Source organism: Pteronotus mesoamericanus, unplaced genomic scaffold, assembly GCF_021234165.1.
Source record: "Pteronotus mesoamericanus isolate MK-2021 breed Mesoamerican mustached bat unplaced genomic scaffold, CSHL_Meso_final contig_657, whole genome shotgun sequence".
Taxonomy (NCBI): Eukaryota; Metazoa; Chordata; class Mammalia; order Chiroptera; family Mormoopidae; genus Pteronotus; species Pteronotus mesoamericanus.
Window position 1 is genome coordinate 5,138,124 of NW_026555229.1, and position 26,056 is coordinate 5,164,179.

Consider the following 26,056-nt stretch of genomic DNA (forward strand, 5'->3'; position numbering starts at 1 on the left):
TCCCTCTGTTTGTTTCTCTATATTAGGTAGAGCTGCTTTGACTCTGAGTCTTGTTAGTGTGGCCTAATGTAGTAGGTGTCCTATAGGGTCTAGTGGCACAGCCTCCCCTATCACCCAAGCTGTATACTGGCGGTACACCCTTCATGTGGGCTGAGTACATCCTCCTCTTGTAGTTGAGCATCGGTTGCTGTTGGTAGATCCATGGGAGGGGTTTACCCAGGCCAGGCAGCTGCAAGGATTGGCTCTGACCACTGACCACCAACCTCTGCCCTCCGTAGGGGATCCGCTGTGCCGGGGCAGGATGCTGGTGCCCCACTGTGGTCTGTAGCTGTCCACTGAGTGCGCTGGCCCCAGGGCTTTCCTGGGTGGTATATACCAAGGTCAGCCCCTACCTGTGTTTTGCCTGGGACCACCCTGCTTAAGTTATAAAGCAATCTGCGATAGCTGCTATTCGTACTGGGCTTGGAGATTCCCAGGCAAAGCCAAGCTGTGAATCTAGGCTGCTAGTTCCGGTTCTGGGGCTGAGGCCAGCTGTTGCTTGTTTGAGAGAATTTAGGAAGTTGTGAAGCATGAGCCAAGATGAGCCATCCATATGGAAAAGCAGCTTGGGTGGGCCCATAATTTGGGTGCAGCAGGGTCTCTGGGGATCTCCAAGGTGGGTCAAACAGTGTTACCCAGGTTGACGGAATCTTAGATACAGCACTAGTCTGTCCACTCAGTCTGGATGGATGTGGTTTCTTTAATTCCATAGTTGTCAGACTTCCATTCAACTCGATTTCTGTCAGTTCTTAGTGATGATAGGTCTATATTTTAGTTGCAATTTTGTTGGAGTTGTGCAAAGAGGTGCCATGTCTGCCTATGCTACCATCTTGTCACGAAGTCCCTTTAGTGCACTTACATGGATCGTTCAGATGTGTATATACCATAATCAAGTTATAGAAAATTTTCAACACCCCTCTAAATTTATGTCCCATAGAATCACCCCTAGCAACTATTCATCTCATTTCTGTTCCTGCACTTTTGCTATCTTATGAATGTCACATAAATTAAATTATACAGTATTTAGCATTTTGCCTTTGGCTTGTAATCACTTTAAGATTCATCCATGTTGTTGCGTATGTTAGTACTTTGTTCTTTTTTTATTGCTGAGTAGTATTCCACTCTGTGGATAAACCAATTTGTTTATTCATTTACCAGTTTAAGGACATTTGGAATGTTTCCAGTTTTTGGTGGTACTGAAAATGTTCCCACACAGGTTTTTGTATGTGCCTATTGTTTTCATTTCTTTTGGGTAAACACCTAGAAGTGCATAGGAGCAATTTCTTGCTCCTATGATAAGTGCATGTTTATATTTAAAAGAACGACTAAGTTCTTTTCAGAGTGGCATTTTGGGAGTTTACAAATGCATACCACCTTATATTTCCACTAACAATGTATGAGAGGCTCATTTTTCCACATCCCTGACAGCCCTTGGTATTGTCAGGGGTTGTTTTTTTTTTAAATTATAGCTGTTTTACTAAATGTGTAGTGGTTATAGTTTTAATTTGCATTTGTAATAACTAATGATGTAGAATATCTTTTCATGTTATTTTTTTGTAATGTTTTCAAATCTTGTCCTCATTTATTCAGTTGTCTTAGGTTTTTAAAAACAGATTTATTGAAATATAATTGACATACAGTAAAGTGGGCGTATTTAAAGTATATAACTTTATAATTAATTGTAACATATGTACATACCAATGAAACTATCACTTCAGCCAAGACAATCAACTTATCCTCTTGTTCCTGATGTAATCCCTTCTTCCCATTCCACCTACTTCCCCCCTCTCCACCCCTCCAGTCCCCAGGCAACTACTGATCTGCTTTCTGTCAATTATTAGTTTGCATTTTCTAGGGTTTAACTAATGGAATCAAAAAAGAGTTGTTGGGTTTTTTTTTTTTTGCTTTTCATTAAGCGTAATTATTTTGATATTCACCTATCTTGTTGATGTATCAGTAGTTCATTGCTGAGTATTATTCCATTGTATGATTATACCACAATTTATCCACTTGCCAGTTGATGAAAACTTGGATTGTTTCCAATTTTTGGCTATTACAAATAAAGTTTCTGCAAACATTATGTGCAAGTCTTTATGTGACCATATGCTTTCATTTCTCCTAGGTAAACCCTAGGAGCAGAATTGCTAGATCATATGGTAAATGTGTGTTTAATATCTTTAGAAACTGCCAAACTGTTTTCCAAAGTAGTTATACCATTTAACATTATTGTACGAGAGTGCATGAGAGTTCCAGTTACTCCACAGCCTTGCCAGTACTTACTGTACAGTCTTTTTTAATTTGAGTGATTCTAATAAGTGTCTCATGGTAGCTCATTGTGGTCTTAATCTGCATATCCCTAATGTTAATAATGTTGAGCATCGTTTTGTTATTTGCCATCCACATACCTACTTTGGTGAAGTACCTGTTTGAATCTTTTGCCCATTTTTTTTAATTGAGTGGTTTCCTGATTATTAAGTTTGAGATTTCTTTACATATTCAGGATACCTATCTTGTTTTTTCATTCCCCTTAAAAAAATCTTTTAAAATAGAAATTCTTAATTTTGATTAAGCCCAATATATCAACTTTGTCTATTATGGTTTGTGTTATTTGATATTATATCTTTTAAAAAAAGAAAGAAAAAAAGAAACTTTGCCTAATCCAGAGTCACAAGGATTTTCCCCTGTGTTTTCTTTTAGAAGTTATATATTTTTGGTTTTTACATTTTAGTCTATGATTCATTTTTAGTTAACTTTTGTGGATGGTACAAGGTATGGTTCAAAGTTCACATGGATATCCAGTTATTCCACATCATTTATTCAGAACTGTCCTTTTTCCTCTGAATTACCTTTGCAGCTTTTTTAAAAACTAATTGACCATATGTGTCTACTTATGGACTTAGTTCCATTGATTTTTTTTTTTTTTTTTTTGGTCTGTCTGTCTTGATGCCAATATCATACGATCTTGGTTACAGCCGCTTTTTAATAACTCATGAAGTCAAGTAGTGTAGGTCCCACCCCCCCAAAAAAATATGCTGAGATTTTCATTGGGATTTTGTTAAATCTAGATCAATTTGGATTGGAGGGAATCAATGTCTTAACAATATTGAGTCTTCTGATCCATGAACAGTGTATCTCTCTCCATTTGTTTAGGTCTTTTTAAAATTTCTCAGCAATGTTTTACAGCTTTCAGTGTAAAGATCTTATACATTTTTTGTCATATTTAATCCTAAGTATTTCATATTTTTAATGCTTTGTAAATGGGATTTTTACATTTCAGTTTCTGGATTGTTTATTGCAAATACATAGAAATACACTTTGACTTTTTTTTCAACCTGTATACCTTTTATTTTTCTTGTTTTATTGTACTGGCTAAAACTTTCAGTGCAATGGTCAAAAGAATTAATAACAGTGGATGTCCTTATCTTGGGGAAAAGGCATTGATCTGTCACCATTTTATATATACATGTATACAGATACATGTTAGCTATGGGTTTTTCATAGAAAAACATTATCAGGGATTAGGAAGTTCCCTTCTGTTCCTTGATTGCTGAGAGTTTTTATTAGAAAGAGAAGTTGGATTTTGTCAAAAGCACTTACCTGCACCTATTTACACCCACTGAAATGGTCTTACATTTTTACCTTTATTCTGTTAATTGGACTATTACATTGATTTTTGAATGTTAAACACAACTTTGCATCACTACATATTTCATGGTCATTAAAAGTATGATAAAGAAATACTATGAACACAACTCTGTGCCCCAAACTGGATAACCCCTATTCCTTGAAATGGACCAATTCCTTAAAAGATAGAATCCTCCACAACTCACATCAAAAGAAATAGATCATCTGAATAGGCCTATACCTATTAAAGACATTAAAACAATAATTAATAACCTCCTAAGACAGGAAGCAACAGACCCAAATGAGTTCACTGGTGAACTCTACCAAATGTTTGAGGAAGACATTATTCCAGTTCTCTACAACCTCTTCCAGAAGATATAAGCACAGTGAATACCTCCTAACTTACTCTATGAGGCCAGAATAACCCTAATACCAAAATCAGACAAAAATATTACAAGGAAAGTACAGACCAATATGTCTCATGCACACAGATGCTCATCTATGAGTGTATTTGCATCTTGTAAATAATGTAAAATGGTACATCCTCTATGGAAAACAGTATAGCAGTTCCTCAAAATATAAAAGGTAGAATTACCATATGATCCAGCACTCCCACTTCTGATTATACGGTATATCCAAAAAATCAAAAACAGGATCTCAAAGAGATATTTGCATATTCATATTCATAGCAGTATTATTCACAGTAGTCAAGAGGTGGAAGCAACTCAAGTGTCCATCAACAGATGAATGGGTAAACAAAATGTGATACACACACACACACACACACACACACACACACACACACAAGAATATTATTCAGGCTTCAAAAGAAAGGAAATACTGTCATATGCTACAGCACAGATGAAACTCGAGGATATTATTCTAAATGAAACAAGTCGGTCACAAAAAAAACAAATACTATGTAGTATCTAAAGTGGTTAAGTACATATAAACAGAAAATAGAAGAGTGGTTGCCAGATGTTGCAGGGATGGGGCAATGAGGAAATTGTTCATTGGGTATTGAGCTTTAGTTTTGCTATGACAAAGTTCTGGAGATTAATTGCACAACAGAATGAATGTACTTATCACTACTGAACTATATACCTAAAAATGGATAAGATGGTAAATGTTATGTGATTTTCACCATGATTCAAAATAAAATATTTTTAAAACACTAATGTAATTAATAGGCTAACACACAATTTCATAATTAATATGAGTTTATTAGGTGGGATTTTTTGGTGATATTTTAAACCATTTGCTTCAGATTTAAGTGTGATCTTACTCTCCTTAGGTTTAGTGATTTCATAATAAGGAAAATTTCTGAAGTTATTTAAAAGGTAATAATATGCCAATAAAATGAAGTAAATTATATTAAGATAAATTTCAACAAAATATTAACAAATTAAATCCAACAATGAATAAAAAAATTTACCATAACCAACTGGGACTTACTCTACTTACACAAAGCAGGTATAATATTCAGAAATCAGTTAATGTAATCCATCACATCAAAAGGCTAAAGAAGAAAACTCACATGATTATATCAATAGATGCAGAAAAGACATGTGGCAAAATCCAACATCTATTCATGATAAACTCTCAGCAAACTCGGAATAGAAAGGAATTATTTCAACTTCATAGAGAAAAATGCAAATTAAAACTCCAATAAAACACTGCTACAAATCTATCAAAATAGCCAAAGTGTAAGAGATTGACAGTGTTAGTTTGTTGAAGATGTGAAGCAACTGGAGTTCTGGGAGGAGTATAAATGAGCACAACTTTAAAATCTGTTTTGCCATGCCTACTAACAGTAAGCGGACACCTACTTCATGGTCCAGAAGTTCTCCTTGGTGAAATGAGAGCATATGCCTATCAACATAGATGTTCATAGAGACTTTATTTATAATAGCCAAAACTGTAATCAGCCTATATGCCCATCACAGGAGACTAAAAATTGTAGTGTGTTCATATAATGGAATACCAACCAGTAGTTTTTAAAAAATGAACTACTGTTACACGCAGTAACAGAGAGGAATCCTACAGTGTTGAGTGAATGAAACCAGGAAAAAGAATGCTGTTTTGAGTATGTTTATATGAAATTGAAAAACAGGAAGAGTCAATTGATGATGCTATTGGTGAAAAGATAGTATTGACTGGTAAGGGGCATAAGAAGCCTTAAGTGATGAAGGTATAGGGTGGTGGTTACTGGAATGGGGTGCTGTATATGCTTATAACAGCTTATGAAGAGTCCGATATTAAATTGTCATGAATTTTGCAAGCTGGTTGAGCTCATACAGATAGCTTGCTTTTACAAGTCACAAGAGTTAATTGATAAACATTTACCAGCACACCACTTATTACTGAACATCAATCCTTGGCCTCTGATTGTAGAAGAATCCTAGAGATACAGAGAGAAGATAAAGCCAGGGAGATGCTGAGTAATGGTCTGGTTTAGCCTAAGCCTAGGAGAGTTAGCCGTGTGAAACCAGCACTCTATTTGACATGTCTCAGTGTTAGTGACTGTTACTTTGATTGTGCATGAAGTCAACTGCCCAATATTTGACTTTTCCATCCTGCCTTTAATCCAAATTAAGTTTTTTTCCTCTGTATTCTTGAAACAGCTAAATGGTAGAGAAAATGATCAGCATAACATAGCCTTACCATAGACTCCTTTGGACATGTTGCTGAACTTGCGTCCTTTTGATTTTGAGTAGTTCAAAAGTTTCTGTTTCTGCTTCTTTAGGAGCATTCTGGAAGAGTTTTCCGACTCCAGTTTGACGAATTCCAGATTGTCAGTAGTTCACATGATGACACAATCCTCATCTGGGACTTTCTAAACGATCCAACTGCCCAAGCTGAACCCCCCCGCTCACCTTCTCGAACATACACGTATATCTCCAGATAAATAATCATACACTGACCTCATATACTTGCCCAGGTATGAAAAACAATTGTGTACATAGCACCGTGAATAGGAGATGGAATATTGGCTGAGGTGTTGGTAGTTCATGGAGCCTTCTCATGCCCTGTATCTTTCCAAGTCGTGTAAGGCAAGGAAAGCTGACACCGTGAGACAGGGCTGGTACTGTGTGTTGGATGCTGCTTTCATCAAGGTAGCCAGCCTCAGTTCTAGATGATTCTTGAACTAGATCTAGCTGGCCTATGTGCAGTAGAACTAATAATTCCTGCCCCAGTTATTTAATAGGATTGTTAAGAAAGTAAGGAGGGGAAAAAAAGAAAGTAAGAGATTTGAATCAGTTTCAAAACTAAGAGTAATTGACCCAAAAGCCTGTGGCTTTGTAGTTCCCAAATTAAACCAGCACCTATAATAAAGACCCTTTAAATCAGGTAGCTAACCTAATGTATGAATGGGAACATCTCAGGGTGAAAAATGCTGACTTCTTAGAGCTCTGCTTGCCAGTGTCATCTGATTATAAAAGGTAGATTTTTTTTTTATCCTTATTTCCACTCCCTACTCCCTCTAAAAATGAAAAGAACTGTCTTTTAACCTTGGAAGTATCTCTGCAGTTGCTGAGGACTCCATGTATTCACTCATGCAAGACTTTATCCTCCCTCTGAGTCAGGAAAAAGTCCTAAAATTCATCTTTAACTATATTGTGGTATATTCCCATCCTACCTGGTGTCCTAACCAGTCGGCATGCCTTAAGTCCTCGCTGGTTTAGGAAAGCTGCACTGCCACTGGGGATCACGTCCCACACTTACGTCAGTGCTTGTGGCAGAGCACGCTTCACACGCTCTTCTGCACATCTCTTACAGCGGTCTTTCTGAGTAGGGTGGTTCGTGCCCGGTTGGGCTCATTTCAGTGCCCACTTCTCACAGAGAACGTGCGGCTTCCTCGTCCCTGAGCCTCCTCAGCCAAGTCACACAGGAAGGCCTGGGTGAGAATCCTAGCTGTGTACCCTTGGGCACATAACCTACCAGAGCCTCAGTTTCCTTATTAATAAAATGAAGGTTGCAGTACATACTACACAGAGCTGTTGTGAGGACTGCAATTGAAATGTTATATATAAAATTCTTAGTGCTTCGCACAATGCCTACCAGGTAACAAGCCCTTAGTAAAAAGTGGCTCATCAGTATTAATATTGTAATCATCATGTATCCCCTCCTTTTGCCAAAATTTGCTGCTCCTGAGAGTTCTATGGCATTTTGCCATATTTAATATTTTTCCTGCCGCTCTTACGGCTTACATCTCCTTCCCCTGTCACCCCGAAAACATACACATCCCCTAAGAGTCTGTCTCAGGCTTTTCTTCCTCTTCTAATTCCCCCTTGTTGCTGCCTTATCTCTTCCTAAGGCCTCTGCCTTAATTTCCAGGCCACATATCCAGCGACCACTGTCACATCTGTCTCTGAAGGCTACTCAGGGCCAGAACTTTAGAGCTGTTCTCACCTGCCGCACCTTTGCAGGGAGCAGGCGAAAGCTTGAACTGAGATGAACAGTGACCTACCGTAGTCACTCCTAATCTCAAGACACCGGAGTCGCCCTGCGTGACTCTGAGCCTGGCAGTGAGCCCCCTGCCAAGTTCCCAAACAGGCCATGTAGCCTTAAAAAGAAGCTCCTTGTTGGCAGGGTCCAAGAGCAGGCATTGAGAAGGATTTCTGAGCCTTTCTCCCAATTGACAGCTAAGTTAATATTCTTTTTTTCATAGAGCAAGTGAGAAATACAGGGAAAGGGACTAATGACTATTTGCTCTGTTTTCACACAGGACTCATTAAAGTTGCGGTATTTAACGTATCTGCCAATACCAGGATGAGCAACAACAGTAACAATCAAAATCCTACCCGCTGTCCCCGGACTAGCCGAGGAGTGGGGCTTTGAGACTCCTGTTGGGACACAGTTGGTCTGCAGTCGACTCAGGAGGGTCTGCTCAGCACAGCTGACTGCTTCCGTGCTGCTATCCGAAGATCCTTTATCTTTCGTGACTGATTGGAACTTTTAAACCTCACCTCACTTCCCCTCTTCCTTTCCCCTCTGCACCTTTTTTTTCCTCATTTGGTTCCAGACAAAGATGACTATAAATATATTTAGTGTTTTGCCAGAATCTCTCTTGCTTTGCCGTTAAGCAGAAGAACTAGTTTTCCTATGTAGCCTGCTGGGAGAGACCCACTCTTAGGGGAAAGGGGGCTACAACTTCAAGCCAGAGAGCACCCAGTGTCTCCCTGTGAACTACAAGAGTGCCCAGCGCCCGGCAAGATCAGAGCAGCTCCACTGTGCTTAGGAGACGGCTGTTGGTACGGTCTCCAGGGCAAAGAAGAGAGACGAGAAGAAGCACATCGGAAGATCTGGGCCTCTCTTCTTCCATCCCTTTTCTCTATTTCTCTCCCCCTTCCCCCTCATTCCCCTTCAGCCTCTCTCTCTGCTCCACTTGAAAAGTATGAAGAGAGTGTCTTCAGTTAGCATGAGACAAATCAGCTAGAAAATGCAACACTTTTCAGAAAAGTTAAATGCTGTTCAGTCAAAATTTCAAACAGGCTTTTGCTGCAAGTGACCCTATATGACAACAATGGGTTCTCAGACATGGTATTTTCATCATCCTTGCAACTCTATTCTCCTTTTAACACCCCTCCCCAAACAGGGGGAGGGGGTGGAGCAGAAATTCCCTGGGCTCCATCAATGGTCACATCTTTTCTGGACTCAGCAGTCTCCTGGATTCCATGTAGAGTGTGGAAAGGAGTTGCTGATTGCATTTTCTCTCATTAACAATTAGATGTGTAATAAAAAGCATTGTACTTCATCTTAAATCACTGGTAAGGCTCAGCCTACAGAAAGGCTTGAATAGCCAGAACCGGTTGGTCGGCGTGTTCTGTCTGCATAATAGTTCGGATCTCTGGTTTCCTCATCAGGGCCCGTGAGCACAAAGGCACCTGTATCTTTGCCAAGCCCACGGTCAGAGTAGCTTAAGAGGTGGTCAGGAGTAAAACTGTATTTCTTTTTCATTTAGGCCAGTAAATAGCATTTCTCAAAAATCAAGCTAAATCATCTCAACCTTGCACTGCAGAACCTTCCTTCTGCTTTTCCCAAACCCAGTATTTGCAAAGGCAAAGCTGCCAGAGAGAGCAGATCAGGGTGAAGTTTGGCACACAGGGTTTACTACTGGGGCAGAAACTGCCTTCTCTTTTCCTTTCCTTTCTTCCTCCTGGTCTTATTTTACTCTCCACTCTCCCCAACCAGTAAAATTTCTCTGGGAGTTGGTGAATAACATAAACAAAAGGACCTCAGCAAGGGCCGGGCTGACCAGGCCATTGAAAGGCAGCCGCATGGGCTTCAGGTGCAGGGCACATGTGCCACGCAAACTGGGAGCGCAGAGAATGCCATCAGCGTGTGCCTAGCTTGTTTCTCGGGGCGGGAGCGGCCCTGCCCCAGCCATTTCTGGAGGCACGGGCATGCCCATCACAATCCCCAAGGCCACGGCGCAGTCTTGCGTTTCCCTTGGAAGCTGAGCTGCCAGGCCTATTTCCATTCCTGATCAAAGCAGTTGAGTGAAAGAAAGCCCCTTTTTAACCAGCTGCTGTAAAACCGTCAGAATGGGAGCCACTTGCAAGTAACCTCAAGGCCAGGCCACCTTTATTTTGGCAATGGCGAAGGCAGAGAAAGCCATCTTCACTGTTCCCTCTGATTTGCAAAAAGGTGTCCTCTTCCCAAAATATGCCCAGACTGAATGTTGTTATTACATATTAAGAGGCAGGTATGCATATGCATTTTTCCTTTTCTGCTTTATGAGTGCTTTTAAGCTTTTAGTTCCAGGTTATGTTCAAAACGTATTTCCCAATGTAATGATACATTACATTGCCTAGGAAATATTTTCTGAATATCCCTTCCTAACTACCCAAATGCTACAGAGAAATGTTTCCTATCTAGTTACATATCATGGTTCCTTGTCCATTGTGTTTACTATTAATGCCTTTTTGATTGGTTGACGATTTTGCTACAGATGTATCAGAGGACCATCAGCCCTGAAAAACACACAGGTCAGGCATTAAAGAGGCATGGATTGTAAGCTGTTTTAAAATATTGTCCAATAGCCATAACTTACTAGCCCTTCTGTTACATGCTGCTGTTCTAAAGTGAGAGCTGTTGAATATTCATTGGTGCCTGGGGTTTTGCTCTCCCATCTAGGTTTGAAGGTATATTGTTTCTAAGACTGTTCTGAAGCTTGTCCAGTACATCATAAATGAGATTGAGGTGGGCCCTGCAGTCTGGAGCCATTAGCTCCATGGAGGATATTCCCCAAGTTGTCCTCTGCTGCTGATGGAAATGGGAATGAAGTTAAGTGGTCTGAAAAACTTGAGTCAGTCACATTTCTCAGCTCTGGGGGTCATTTACCAGTTCATTGTAGAAGAAATAATCAGGTAAGTAGAAGTTCATTTCCAGAGAAGGTAAACCCCACTTACCATCTCTGCATGATTTCAGTAGGAATTGATTATCACTAATCCCCAACTGGGCTAGAATAAATGTAAAGTTTGACCTTTTTAAAAACGAGAAACAAAGAAAGTCTCAACATATAAAGGAATGGTAGAAAAGGAGCTGAAGGTGTCTCTGGGCTCCGAAATGAAATGTCTCCATTGTAGATTAGTCTCTTCTCACTAAAATTCCGACGTAGGCCTGACCTGAAAGAAATGTTCCTTAAGGCTAGGGGGAAGCCCCTTCAGAGGTGGACAAGGGGAGTGTGCGTGCACCCACACCCGGGAGCTCCGTGGGCGCATGTGAGCTCTCTGTTCTCGCCGGGGCTGCTTGGACAGAGCCAGCATGCCTTGCCACACGTGTGTGTTTCTGCTGCTGAGAACACCCTTTTACTTAAGTGCAGTTTGAAAGTAGACATGTGTTGTGAATGGGAAGCCTTTTACATTTGTCCCTTGGCAAAATTCTGGTGACTCTTCACCAGAAGCTTTAGAGACAGGTACTCCCTGGAACTCTGTTGACAGACTGTAAAGTCTGGTCCTCATAATTTGTTTCTGAACTGGAAAAGACACCGGACTCCTAAATCATTCTGTGTTCTGCTTGAGTAAGAAAAATCCTCTTTTATTTTTCTTTTGTAAAATCAAAAGCTGAAAAGAAAATGTGCACTCTTACCTTTTACCATCTCTTGGTACCCATTGGTCTGAACCACTGGGGCTGGCCTCCTCCTTGCTTAGTGCTTAACTGTGTGTAGAAGCAAAGGGCTCAGGGGGGTAGGGGTGGGGCATATTGGAAATGACGAGGACAATTTTTTCTTTCCTAGAATTGTTAACCTTGGTGTCCTCCATTTACCTTAGATGGTAATACCTTCCTGCCGGAAGTGCCGGCCTGAGGGCCTGGGCTACAAGCTTGATTATGGAGGAACCCAAGGCACTTTGAGGGAGAAAAAAGGGTACTTAGATATCTACTACCTGTGACCCTCACATGCTTGATGGTCACGTTTACCACCTTAATCCACATTTCGATCTCCTTCCCCATTTGGACAAGTCCAGCAGACTTTCCAGGAGGTGAAGAACATGAAAAGGTGACCTTGCTCCTCCTGGCCTTCTCTTCCCTCCTGGAATGATCCTCACTTCTGACGTGGGCACCCAGAGCCTGCGGGCTGAGTCCTTCTCCCTGGGCTTCGTCCACGCAGCCGCTACTCGGGAGGACGGCTGAGTTTTGCTTCTTGTTTTTACCCGTAGTTCATTTGTGACTTCGATATCCTTGGAACTAAGGAGAGAAACAAAAAAAACTTGATCATGGCAACCTGGTGGCACTTAATGCCACCTTCCTGAAACCTCTTCTGTTGGAAGTTGAGTACCTGCGTTTAGGTATTAAAATTTCCTGGAGACAGGCGACATCTAAAACTATGTGCTCCATGGCCCACCCATCTGGCTCTCTCAGCTCCTGATGGGTTCGGTGTGCGTTTAAGGATAAGTACAGTAAATGGCATTATAAAGCAATACTTCCCCTCTGTCCCTTTCCTTCTTGGACACTGAATGAAAAGACCAACGTGGAGGGTTAGACCTCTGGGTACCAAGAAAACTAACACCTTCCCCGATCATTGATCACTCAAGCCCAACCCAGACTGTTCTGAGGGACGTTCACTGGACTCCAGCCGTGGGACAGGCCTGGCAACGAATGTGAGCTTCCCTGAGAGCTTTCAGTTGGTTCAGCCCTTTGTTCTCTAGACTCTTATTAAGTACTGACCGCTTTGACTTTTGTGATTATGTTTTGGTGATGTGTAGTCAATGTACCAATATGTTCACAACCTAGAATCATGGTAATATAGTGTGTTTTGGTTTTTTTAACTGTTCAGAAAAAAGTAACTTAAATTACAAATATAAGATTAAAGTGAATTTTCCAAGTGTCTTGTCTCTTTGCCCCAACATCAGTAGGTTGAGTAGGTGAGTTTTTCGATACACAACTTGAGAGAGTGCACAAATACCTTTTAAGATAATCTGACATGAGAAAACAACATTGAGACAAGTTGGGGCCAAATGGTGTGAATCAATATGGGGCCCCTGGCATAGAATGAACGTTCCATGTTGAATTAAATTGAAGCCAGAGTGGTGTCTAATGGGGGGACTGGTCCCCACAGCCTTGACCTGCCACAACCATACCTGAGCCAGAAATGCGCCTCTTGAGAGGGTAAGAAGATTTGCAGGCAGGTGAGCTCACATTCGGGAGCAATTTCCAGAGAGACTCCAATAACCTATAAAGATGAAGGGGGCATTAACACACCCACCTTCCCTCCTTAAACCAAACCTGGGGAGATACAAGGGTGCCCGTCATCCCCCCCTCCCCCACCTCTCCCAGAGTTGCGCTGGACCCTTGTCAAAATAAATCCATCTTTGGTTTACATCTGTGGACTTTGAGTAGGAGTGTCCTTCCTTGACCAGGCTCCCCAGCTCTGTCAGCCGTGTGGTCTCAGCGCCGGTTGTACCTGGACTGACGCTGTGGTCAGAGAGCGTTCTCAGACTGCGAGGCAGCAGGGCCCGTGCACAGCCACCCCTGCTGGAGCTGGAGACATGCAGGGCATCGGGTGCACCGAGCGTTTGGGGATGGGGAACCTGCGCAGGAAAAGGGGCTCCCCACACTGCCCAAGACCACACTAGATCACCTTCCTAACAATTAAGGACAGGGAGGGAAGGGTCAGCAACGGCCACTGAGGCCTTGGCATCTAATCAGTTGTCAGCAGCTGGCCTCCTGAGGCCAGTATTGAGCAGAGGCTGGGCCAGGGGGTTTGCGGTCTCACCTTCAAAACCCAAGGTCCAGGGCTCCACCCTGGAAGGCCCAGTCCTGAAGTCCCTGTTTCCCAGAGCCAGGCTGGGTCCGGGATCCCTCTCCCCTAGAAGCCTATAGCTGTGCCACCATCAGCAACGATGAAGGGGAGGAGACCTCTCTCCTTCCTGATTGGCTCTTGCCAATTAAGAGCATTTTATTAGGCTGCTAATTAAAGGCACTTCGTTAGCAGCAGGAGAGGCTGTGTGGGTGCCTGGTGAGATGGAGCTGAAGCCAGGAGAAATCGTTTTCTTCCCCCCATGGAAGCAGAGCCTCTCAGGAGCCCTCTCAGTCCCCCAGCCCTTCCTGCTGCGCCCACCACACCCCTTGCTTTCAATTAGCAGCTCTGAGGGGAGTGAGGTCATTACCAAGCCCTCCCCTGCCTTAGGCCACACAGGTCCCGGGAGGAGGGGGCCGTCCCGTCTCCACACACTTTGTTTGGAGTCTGAGCTCCCCAAGGGTCATGTTCGTCCTCCCCACTGAGGAAGGGCCCTGTGGTCTCATCTCTGGGGCCGTCACGAGCAGCCAACTAGTGAACGGGATGACCCGTCATTTGGTCACATGGTATGAACCCCCCCTCTCACCAAAGGCTCATGGTGTCAGGAAATGTGACTTTCCTACCCATCCTTTCGCGAGAGCTGAGCCCAAGTAGACCCCTAGACCCCGAGTGGGTCCCGGGGGAGGAGGGGTTGGGGAGGGACTGATGGTTCTGCAATCCTAGTCTCAGGGACCCCAAGACGCCGCCTCTGAGCTCATCACACATTTGAGGCACTTCCCCTGCATGGTTCAAATGAGCCTCAAGCCAGTCCCCTTCCTCCAGCAAGAGAGGGGGCCCTGGCCATGACTTAGCCAGAGGGGCGGGCATCAGGGTCGGAGAGAACCCCTCTCCAGAACCCTCCCTGTCCCATCTTGCTGCCCTCCTCACCCCCTCACTTAACTGCAGAATTAGCACCAGCCCAGGCTGGGAGGGCAGATTTATGGCTAGGCCTGCCTTTCTCCATTTAACCTGAGGCCGGCCCGGGCTCCAGACACTAAATTAGATTTTTGACAATTAGAGAGACTAATGGGCACATAGCCATCCCCAGAGCCAGATATCCAGCAAGGCCGTCCTTTAATATCCACCACTGGCCAGCCGGCCCCTCCCCACCGGCCCCCCTCCCCTCGGAAGGCATTCCTCTCCCATGGCCTGCGTCTCGCCGCCTAGAGTTTCTCTGGTTCCCTCTCCGTTGATGTCTTACCCTCTCCTTCCCACCCTCGCCCAAGGCCAGCTCTGCCGTGAGGCTCTGCCCGCCTTGCCTCCCTTTCTTGTCCTTCAGCCGTCTGCCCTCCTGTCCCTCCCCCATCTCTGCCTTGCCTGGGGTCCCTCCCTCTGTGACCTTTCCATCTGCCCTAGTGACTGCAGGCCCCTTGAGGGCAGGGGCTTGTGCCCTGTCCTGTCCCACACACTCAGCAGCCAATGGGTGCAGAATAAATGTCCTAAGCCCGCCTCGGTCCCTCCTCCCTCTGTGCCGGGGTCCCCAAGGCCTGCCCTCCTGGCACCAGGCCCAGCCCTGGCTCTGACCTGGCTCTGCTCCAGGGTGGGCTGGGTGCCCTTCCCTGCAGCCCCTCAGCGCGGGTCGGCCTTGGGCTGGGCGGGTAATGAGATTGCAGTAAGTGGTGTTGGGGGGGGAAGCTGCTCACATTCACTCAGGCAGACTCATAGCTCTGTCAGGCTGATTGGTCCTGAGTGGAGGCACAAACGGCCCCCCACGGACACGCTGAGATTGGTTATAAAATTACAAGCATTTGTTCTGCTGTCAGTGGCCTTCCCTCCCTCCCCTCTGCCTGCTGCCTGGGCTCCTCACCGCCCCCTACCCAGCCCTCCCTCCCTTGGGGTCAGCGCACACACCCTGAAGGACCCTGGCCAGGGGCCACTATGGCAGTTGGGCCAAGAGCAGAGGCCACCCAGCTCCCCATCTGGGCCAGCTTTCGTGCCTCAGCCCTGGGGTGGCCAGAGCTCAGGCTGGCCTCAGAGCGACCCGACCCCGTGCTCAGGGTGTCCTGTTCCCTGAGCGTAAGCGGGGCTGGGCGCCCAGGGCAAACAGGCCTTGGGGTCCAGGTGCACAGATCCCAAGTAGAGAAAGATGTCCCAAACGCAGGCAACCCTGGTGCAACCAGCACCCACAACTTTAAGCGTGTCCTGGACGGGTTGGGGTGGAGGTAAGAGGTGGCTGGGGGCCTGTCCTGCTGGAAGAGGGAGCCGCAGCAACTAGGACAGTGGGAGGAGCCCGCTTCTCTTCCTTTCACGTGGCCAGTCCCCTGCCCTTGACCCCCCAGGACAAATGAGGCCTCAGGGGAGCCCCTCACCACCTAGTCCCTGAAACCCGGGCCAGACCTAAAAGCCCACAAGATCCCTGCTACAGTTGCTCCTTACAGGCCGAGTTCCGGACCCCTGGCCCCTGCGTTCACTCTCCAGGGCCGAGGGCCAATGGCCACCAGTCCCTCAGGCCCTTGCAGGGCTCTGTAACCCCCCAGCAGGGGTGCTTTGGAAAATTGGTGTGTGCTCTGGTGATGCTCTCGCAGAGGTGCCCACTCCTTCCGGGCCCCGCCCCACTACCTGGCAGGTGGTCTCACCAGCCCTGCCCTTGCTTTAGTTCCCACCTGTCTGTCACCGCCCCCTTGGGAGGCATCAGGACACCCTGTAACCAGCTTGGGGGAGGGGCCGCGCATGCTGAGGGGAGGGTTCCCCAACTGGAAGTGAGGAGCTTTAGGCAGCAGCATCTCCTGGTGGCTGGCTACGAGGTGCCTTCCTGCCATCCGTCATTCATTCTCAGCCCAGAATGCATTTGCTGTAATTACATCTTTAATTAGGCTGGTGACGGCTCATTGTTCACCAACAATGATGGATCAGGCCCTCCTGCTTGCCATCCTCCCTCTGGCCAGCACTGTCCAGGTCAGCTCTCCCCCAGCTCTGGGCTCGCAGGTTGGGAAGGATACAGAGAACATGGTCTCTTCCCACCAAGTCCTGGGCACTAAGGCCTGGAGCAGCCGTGAGCTGCATCCTAGGGTGACTGTGTCATTTTAGACCCCAGGGGCCTCCCACGGGACTGGTTGGACCCTGATAAGTGCTCATGTTGCCCCATTCACAGGCCACTGTTACCACCCCCAGGCCAGGCCCGGGACCGTACATTCCTCGTCTGAGGGGCCGACATGCTGAGAAAGCCTCCCAGCTCTAAGCCGTGGCGTGCCTGGGCGGGTGGCTCTCTTTCCAAGCTCTCCTGTGCATTAACCAGGGTCTCTGGCCACGGCCTCCACTTCCATACCCTGATGCCCACCCCAGCCATGGGTCCAGGTCCAAGTTCGCACATGGTGGGCATTCAGTGACTGAATGAACTGAGGTTAGTCAGTGAAGGGAGATTCACTGCGGGAGGACGGAGCCTACGGGCTAGTTAGAAGGGCCAGAACAGGTGGCCAAGGCCCAGGACCCTTGAGGAGACCTTTTTGGGGTGACAGCCTTGATGTGGGTTAGAATCCCAGCCCGGCACCTGCTGGCTGCATGGCATGGGGTGAGTTCCCTAACCTAAGACTCAGTCCCCTCATTTATAAAATGGAGATGAAAGCAGCACCTTCCCTACCTCATAGGTGGCTGCAGAGTCACTGGGACACAGCAGGTAATGAATGGGAGGCAGCCAGGCTGAGGTGGTGGCAGCTGCAGGGACGAGTGGCAGGGGAGCAGCTACGGGGAACCATCCCTCCTGTGGCCAACTAATGGCGCCAGGAGCTGGGAGGCAGCCTCCATCTTGGTTTGAGGAAGGCCCTGCTCAGTCCAGGCACCGCTGGGCACGACAGTGGAGGTGGCAGGGCTGTAACAAAGTCGGTGTAAGGTTAGGTGCATAGTAGTTGCACAGACAAGCTTGCTGATAACGGGGATCGGCTGGCCTTGCAGAGCTTCAGGGGCTCTTCCCCACTGTGGTCGCGATCTGGTCAGGGCAGGACCCTGGGGAGGGAGCCACCGTGCGCTGGCATGATGCTCAGGGAGAGGCTGGGGGGGGGGGCCTGGAGGCCAGGCAGGGGCTTAGCCTGTGTCCTGCCTTTAAGGGGTCTGGGCTTCAGAAGGGATGGAGGGGCGTAGGGGAGACAGATAGGGTGCATCCTCTGACCTTTCTACCGTCCAGCTCAAAAATTCTGACTCCCCTTTCTCCTTGGGGACCTGTCATCTCCCACAAAACCTCCCCACTCTCAGAGATGCCTCCCCCCTGCATTCCCTCTCCCCCAGTGACCCTCTCCGCCCTGCAGGGACTCCCCTCCCCAGGGTGACTCCCAGGCCCAGGCTGGAAGGATGAGCTGTACCTAGCGGTAAGTATGCGCAACATTACATATGTATATTGGAGAGTAAATAACCCCAAAAAGCGCCTTGTAAATAGACTCCGAGTTTATCCTTTATTAATGAGGCACCGAGTGCCCCGCTGTTTTAGAGCAGCGAGACTTTCATAATATCAAAACCTAAATTACACTTGCATCTCTCATCCCAGGGACGAGCATCTTTCGGCAGCTCCGTTTGCAGAGTGAGTAAGCAGGGATCCCTCCTTGCCTGCGTGGAACTTGTTGACACCTTTCTTCTGACTAGGGGGAGGGCGGGGGGAGGTATGTGCATGCCTGCGTCGCAGTTCACACCCGAGTCCCCGGAGAGCTCCGCGTCTAAGACCTCAGGGCCCAGTGGGCGAAGGACGCCTGGGATGCTGGCTGTCATTTCATGTACAACATTTTCAGGATCAAGGGGTGGCCCCAGACTCTGGGCCTTGGATGTGTGGAATGGGGTAGTGGACATTTACGAGCTCTGTGACCAAGTTATTCCCTGTCTCTCAGCATCAGTTTCCTCATGTGGAAAATGCAGATAAACATCTTCCTCCTAGGATGGTTTGAGGGTTGTCCCGAGTAAGTGGCAGCCGTGATGGCAAAGATGTAGATGACGATTAGCTCCCCTCTTTGGAATGGAACACCAGTGTCTTCTCTTCGCCTCCTGGGACAGACCACGTGTGGACGGACCACAGAGCTCCAGCCCCATCCTGGCCCCAAGGTCCCGGGCCCAGCCAGGATAATTGGGCAGGTGGGCAGGCGAGCGCCGTGTGGGCAGGATTTACAGCCTGGCCGGCCAGGCTCCTGGTGCTCCGATGGGCGTCATGTCGAATCTGTCCCATTATATGGACAGTTGAGTTTAATAGTCATTGTGTGCTTGCACAGAGCCCAGCAAACATCGCGGGGCGACACCCCCTCCACGCGAGCCGCCCGCTCCCCAGCCACACGGCCCATCCGTACAGTAAATTAAAAATATGAATCACTTCTCCCCACTGCCTCCCCAAACGCTCATCTTGTCAGCCTCTATGTTGCCTTCATTTGTATTACCTTAATTTAATGTTAATTATGGTCTTCATTTACAAGGAACAAGCAAGCCCTGCTTTGCCAGGGGACCTTCCCCCCCACCCCTCCCCCTCAGCCCAGGAGGGAGAGGCTGGGGGAGAAGGGGAATTTGGGGGGCTGCAAAGGAGTGAGGAAGGGAGTTGGGGGAGGACGGGAGATGCAATCTGGGTCATCAGTGGCTGGTGGCCACTCAGGGAGGGGCTAGAAAGACACCCCCCACCGCCTCCATGTACCCTATCTTCAATCATTTATTCATTCAACAGTTATTTATTGAGCACCTAATATGTGCCAGACAACCAGGGTCCAGAGAGATGGGGGGCACTCCTTCCCTAAAAAGGGCTAAAGGAGCCCCCTCTGCCATCCTGAAGACAACGCGTTAGATTGCGCAATCAGGAAGATATATCATCTGTGCCCCAGGTGGGTGGATATCTGATGCAGCCCAGAGGGCACAGGAGACCTTCTGTCCATTCCTAGCTCCCTTATTGGCTACCAGAGCCATCCCTACCCCCAAAGTGCCTACCACCCTTCCCCGGCAGGAAGTTCTTTCTGGAGTTTTTCCCGAGTTCCTCGTGCTGCAGTTCAGCTGAGGCTCAGAGCTGAGTGGGGCGAGGAGTGGAAGGGTAATTCCCAGGCTGAACTGTCTCTGGAGGGCTGGAAGGAAGGCATTGCAGGGACCACCACCCATCCAGCACCCTGTAACCCCGCTACCCGGGCCTGCCGTTCGCTCAAAGTCCATGTGTCTGAGAGGTGCAGGAAGTCTGAGGATGGCCGTTTGGCTGTCCCTGTGCGGCCACACTCTGCCAACGGGACACACAAGCCTGTCGATCCTGTGGGGGGCTCAATAAATGTTGGTGGTTGATGTCACACTTGTGCACACAAGGAACTGGCCGAGGGCCACCTGCACTCAAACTGCCATTACCCAAGAAGACCAGCCCTTCCCCCCAGCACACGTCTCCTTCCACTGGGGAGAGGATCTCCAGCTGGGAATATCTGCTTGACAGATGAGACTCTTCTGAGTGTGTGTCTGCATGTGTGTCTGTCTCCAGAGAGCCTTGATCCACACACAGGGACATGTGTCCCCCCAGGTTCAGTGTGCCCCCTCTGGTTCCGTGTACCCGTTTATATGTGCATGAGCGTGTGTCCAGCAGGCCCACGTGCATGTGTGCGCGCCTGTGCTCATGCACGCCACACCCCCCACCCCCCACCTCCGCCTGTCAGCGAAGCTGATGACATTGGCGCAGAGGAAAGTGATGACAAATGCCCGTTATCAGCGAACGAGGCCGATGACAAATGGGCGGGCGCCCGAGCAGCCCCATTACGCTGTAATAACAGAAGATGGATGGCCTGGCGCCCCCCCACTCCTACCCCCCTGCGCCGGTAACGGGAGCCGATCATCGGGCTCCACCCTCCCGGGAGGGAGCCAAGCCGCCCTGCTGGCCGCCAATCACGGTGGGCCAGGCCGAGAGCCTGGAGCCCGCGCGGCTGCCTGCAGCGGAGGAACAAAGCCGCGAGCTCAGCGGGAGCAGGGGGCGCGCTGGGCATCCGGCTTGCCCCAGGCCAGGACACGCAGCTGTGCACACACATGGCCTGCACACGCGCCAGCCGCCTGTGTCCTTGCACGGTGCACCTGCAGCTCCTGTCCAGGCACAGCCCCCACCTCACAGGACCACGGACACATGCTTTTGTGCCATGCATGGTCATACGTCCGCCACCAGATCTGGGTACACACCCACCAACAGAAATCCATGCACTTAGAGCTATGCATACCTCTATACCTGCAATTCATCCGCATGCCTACAGAAACCGCTTACGTCTAGGCACAAGTATGCTCCCGTGCCTGCACGGGCATGGAAAATAAGTATACACATGAGCAGAAATGCATGTGTGTAGACACAAGCCCTTACACAGCTCTGCACACAATTCAGGGCCTTCCCACACAAAAGATACCAACAGCTGCCTCAACAAATATTAACTGAGCCCCTACCATGCACATGTCAACTAGGTGCTGTGGAGTTACAATGATGAATATGACACCATCTCTGTCGTCTGGAATTTCAAGTCTACTAGAGGGACCAGACAAATGGCTATGAGTGAAGGCAGAAGATGATTTGTGCTTTGACCCGAGTACACAGTTTGTGATGTGAGATTTCCAACTGGAAAATCAGAAAAGTTGGTAGCTAGCCAATTGGTTAGAGCGTCGTCCTAATATGCCAAGGATGCGGGTTCAATCTCCAGTCGGAGCACACAGCAGAATCAACCAATGAATGTACAACTAAATGGAACAAGAAATTGATGTCTCCCTCTCCCCCCCTTTCCTCTCTCTCTAAAATCAATAAATAATTTTTTTTAAAAAAGAAAGTGAAGGTAAGAGTATATAATAAAGTTCTGTGATTTCTAAACTCAAAAACTATAAAAAAGAAAAGAAGAGTTGGTGGTTAAAGGAAGGGTAAATCTTCTAAAGGAATTAAATTGGGCTGGGTGGGAGGGTGGGTGTGAAAATGGAAAAGTGTAGGGAGTGTTTGGGGCCCAGTCTAGGAAGCCCGGAGTCCAGGAGAACCGTGTTGGGTGAGCGTGATGGGAATGAGACTCAGTTTGGGGCCAGGAGGCCACAGCAGGGGAGGGGCTGGAGGCTACAGAGCCAGCTAAGGAGGCCACTCCCCATGAGGGATGGACGAGGCAGGAGCTGGCACTGGACATAGAACAGGAGAGGACCACAAAGACAGCGAATGGGAAAATAAACGCGTGGGGGGGGGGCCGGGCAAGACCAATGTCACAGGCACGTGACCTGTGCAGTCCCATGGGACCCCTGCATTTAAAAAGGCCCAGTGCTGGGCCTTTATGGACCTTAATGTTGTCTTAAATTTTTTTTATAATTTTATAAGGAGCCTGTATTTTCATTTGGCACTGGGCCCCCAAAATTATGCAGCCAGCCCTGGAGCCAGGGGTGTCTCAGATTTCCAGGTTGGTTAAGGAGACCGTAGAAGGAGCAGCTGGAGGGGAGAGAGTGGTCTGGCTGGGCGCAGAGGTGTGGGAGAGTCTGGGTGTGGAGTGAGGCGTTGAGGCGATGGGCGAGGAGTCAGTGTCTCCATCCCCAGAGTGCGAACCGGGCCTCGCGTGTGCCTCTGCCATGCTTCTTTCTACTTCGCAGTGCATCTACACAGGGCCACACACCACAAGGGTGCCCCCTAAAACATGCCTAACCCATGTGCTCCCCTCACTAGAATATAAACTCCCCAGTGTTGTGCTGACCCTAGGGCATGGCATACACTTGCCACCCGATACATGCTTGTTGAGGAATAAGAGATACGTGCATGAATGAGCATGCATACACGAGTCTACACATGTACACACTGGCATCCAGTCCCCCAGGAGGGGTACATGCAGGCCCGGCTGTGTTCCTCTAGCCCCACAATTTTCAACCAGCATGCCACAAGAAATTTTAAAACATGCAATACCTAACTATTTAGTCAGACATACTCACCTCTTTTCCCTTAGACTGTCAAATAAAATAATGACCACAGCCAACACAACAATAGCCATCCAGTGTGAATGAATCAAAATTATACCTGTTTTTGTCAGGTTGGCAAAAAATACATTCTTTGGTGTGCCACAGGATTTCAGTTGTTAGTTTATATGTGCCATGAGATGGAAAAGGTTGAAAATCACTGCTCTAGCGTGTATGCATGGCCCTACGCTGCCTCCAGGGTTGCTCTGCCACCCGGTGTCCACACTCAGGTAAGAACACCCTTGCCTAGGTGGCCCCCACATTGGGTGTCTCCTTTGCAGACCAAGCTGGGCATGAGTTTAGGAGCCTGCAGGGGGAGCAGCCCATGATCCTGGGGTGATGGGACGGGAGGGGTTGTGATTTGGAGCCAGAGGACCTGAGTTCAAGTTCAGTTCATCCTTCTGCTGATTGTTCCTCTTCAAGCTTCAACTTCACCCACACAATGGGGCTATAAGATGGAAACACATTGACACTAACAGATTATTGGAGATATTTCATCAAGGCAGGTGTTCAGACAGCTGCTTCCTTCCCTCGACTCTGGACTCTTCGGGTGTTGAAAATAGACTGGGGACCCAGGGGACTACCCAGGTGACCTCAAACAGAGGAAGGGGATTTGGCGGACCTAGGATGAGGAGGCTTTGGTCCACTCTCAATAGCAGAAGATGTTCTAGGAGTTGAGATTCAGACCCCCACACTGCCCGCAACACACCTGCCAGTAGGAAAACAGGGCAAATACAAAGATGCCCCTGACTGAAGTAAACACTCTGACTGCAGACAGCTTGGGGCGGGGGGGGGGGGGGGGGGCCCGCGGGGTAGACAGAGGACACCTCCAGAGATGTGGGCTGGGGGAGGGAGCTTGTCTGAAAGGGCATGGAGCGGGTAGAGGACACCATGGTCCCTCCCTCCCTCCCCAATTTCTCTCCTAGTTCTGCCTTCTGCCCGAGAAGGACTCCACCTGCTAACTTTGGCTTCCCAACATCTGACCTTCTCCTGCTCCTATGTACAGAACGGGAGGGAGACGTCCCAGCGCCCCCGCCCCCCACCTGTCTCCCTCACCCCGATGTGACCCACTTTGGGTCTCGCCAGTATGATCTGGTCCCCGCCTCCTCCCCCACCGTTCTAGCTGTGTTGACTATCACCTCACAGAGCTGCAAAGAGCCCCGGGGAACCCCCCAGCAAGGGAACTGCAACGAGAGGCAGCCGGGCTACTGAGAAGATGCCGGGAGGAAAGGGACAGCGGGCTAATGGGCCTGGTCCCTCCTCCCTCACCAGTTCACTTTTTCTGTAGCGTTATTGACCCGTCATTAGTTATCCGTCCAAGGTCGCCGGGCCTGGCCCAGCCATAAATCACGGCGCTGGAGGGGGCCCTGAGCAGAGCGATGGTTCCCAGAATGCGGCGGAGAGCCGGCACCCAGCACAGCCCGGAGGGGGCTCGGGTGTCCCCAGTCCCAGGAGAGCGTCCTGAGAGGGCTGGCCCAGCCCATCTGTCTCCTCTCCTCCCCCTCCACTCTCCCCTTCCATTGGCTCCCCCAGGCCCCGCTCGCCTGGTCGCTCACTTTCTTCTCCTCTCCCGTTCTTCCTCTACTCCGCCACCGAGCTTGCGTACCGGGGGCGTTGGGGGGGATGCAGAGAGGGGAGGCACTGAGAAGATGCTGGTTCTCCCTCATTGGGCGTTTCACCCGACCTGGTCTCTCAATTTAGAGCTTCCAGGAACAAGGACAGAAGTCACCCAGGGGGAGACTAAAGCACAGAGTCCCGACCAGAGGCGAGTCTGGGAAAGGGGTCCCACGCGATTCAGCAACCGCACTGCCAGCCCTGGAGTCGCAGACCCTGCTCCCCTGCCGGGTGATGGGAGGGTCAACACCCTTGGTGGGGCTCGCTGGACCGCATCCCCGTAGGCCGCCTCCTCCAGAGCGAGAGGCCGCACTGCGACAGCGACAGCGCAGTCCGCACCCTTCCAGCCCCCATTCCCATACCCCGAGCTCCGAGCGAAACCCCCTTGGAAGGTTCCTCCGTGGCACATGCCACACCCCCATCCCGGGCCCCGGCTCGCGGCCGGACCTCTTGGCTGGTCCTCGCGCGCCCTCTGCTGGCGACTTCTGGAAAGCGCGCTAATCGACCTCAATACCCTGCCCTCCCCTCCCCCGCGCGCGACACATCTGGTGGCCACTGCCCATCCCAAGTCTCCGCCCGCAGTCCCCAATACGCGTTTGCAGCCACGCCCCTGCACCCGAGACTACACCCTGGAGTGTTCCCCTGTCCTGCCATCACCCTGCTTTGGAGCAGCCACTCCCACCCCAGGTACCAGAGAGGCCCATTTATTTGCTCGTTCCTAAGGGGTGGAGGGGGTGAGGTCTGGAAAGACAGAACTTGAAGCGTGGAGTGGAGAGAGTGTTTTTCTTGCCATGAAGCCGGGTTCTGGAGGGGAATCTGCAGTCCGAGAATACAGTTCCCAGGGCAGCAGGTGGGGTTCCTCCAGGCCCTCTCCCTGGGGTCCTCCTCCACCACTTGGACCTGCGGCTTCCACAGGGACTTGGGTGGGGGAGGCTCGGGGAGGCCCTGAAGGTGAGCCACGTTGGTTCTCAGAAGCTCTGAGGTGGGAACTGCCGTCCCCGGCCCCTGAGGTGGGAAGCCGGGGTTGCCCAGAGCTCCAGGACTGTTCTCTGGCCTGGAGAGGAAGGGCATGGCCTCTGGGTCCCCACTCATGAGGCCAGACCCTCAGAGGCCTGGGTGTTGTCCCCATTACAAAGCTTGAAAGAAAGGGGGCAGGCAGGGAGTGATTCCTTTCCAAGGAGGCGTCTGGTCTGACAGGTAGGTAGGGTGGCCTGACTCGAGGCCCCTGTCAAACTGGTCCCCAAATGCTCCCATACAGTGCTGAGTCCAAGGCGATGGTGATCAGAGATCATTCCCGGTGGGAAGCCTGGAGCTTGAGGGAGGGGATGTCTGAGGCCAGGCCAAGACCAATCAGACCCTGTGTCCATGTGGCAACAAGTCAAGCATGTGGGGGTGGTGAGGGAAGGGCCAGGCATGTACAGGGACATGTGTGAGAGAATGAAGGGAAAGGGTCAGTTTGTGCAGGGACACGTGTGGGAGCCTTGAGAGTCAAGTGAGGCATGTGTGGGGATATACGTGAGCTATAGAGCCAGGACCCCCGCCTACGGTAGGGCCGGAGCTTAGGAATCTCTGCCCTCCCACCCCCATCCCACACACATTACTAATTCCCTAACAGCGGTGGGAGGTCAGGGC

The 26,056-nt window shown here is 49.0% G+C and overlaps 1 protein-coding gene across 4 annotated transcripts in view; it reads left to right on the plus strand.

The window, feature by feature from the left end:
* BTRC (beta-transducin repeat containing E3 ubiquitin protein ligase) overlaps positions 1–12,761 on the plus strand; it is a 175,488-nt gene extending 162,727 nt beyond the window's left edge. For all 4 annotated transcript variants that reach the window (XM_054581387.1, XM_054581388.1, XM_054581390.1 and 1 more), the window contains 2 exons: positions 6,410–6,604; positions 8,393–12,761. In XM_054581387.1, the coding sequence (XP_054437362.1) occupies positions 6,410–6,571 (162 nt within the window). In that variant the 3' untranslated portion in view covers positions 6,572–6,604; positions 8,393–12,761. The remainder of the gene's footprint in view (positions 1–6,409; positions 6,605–8,392) is intronic.
* Positions 12,762–26,056: the final 13,295 nt, after the last annotated feature.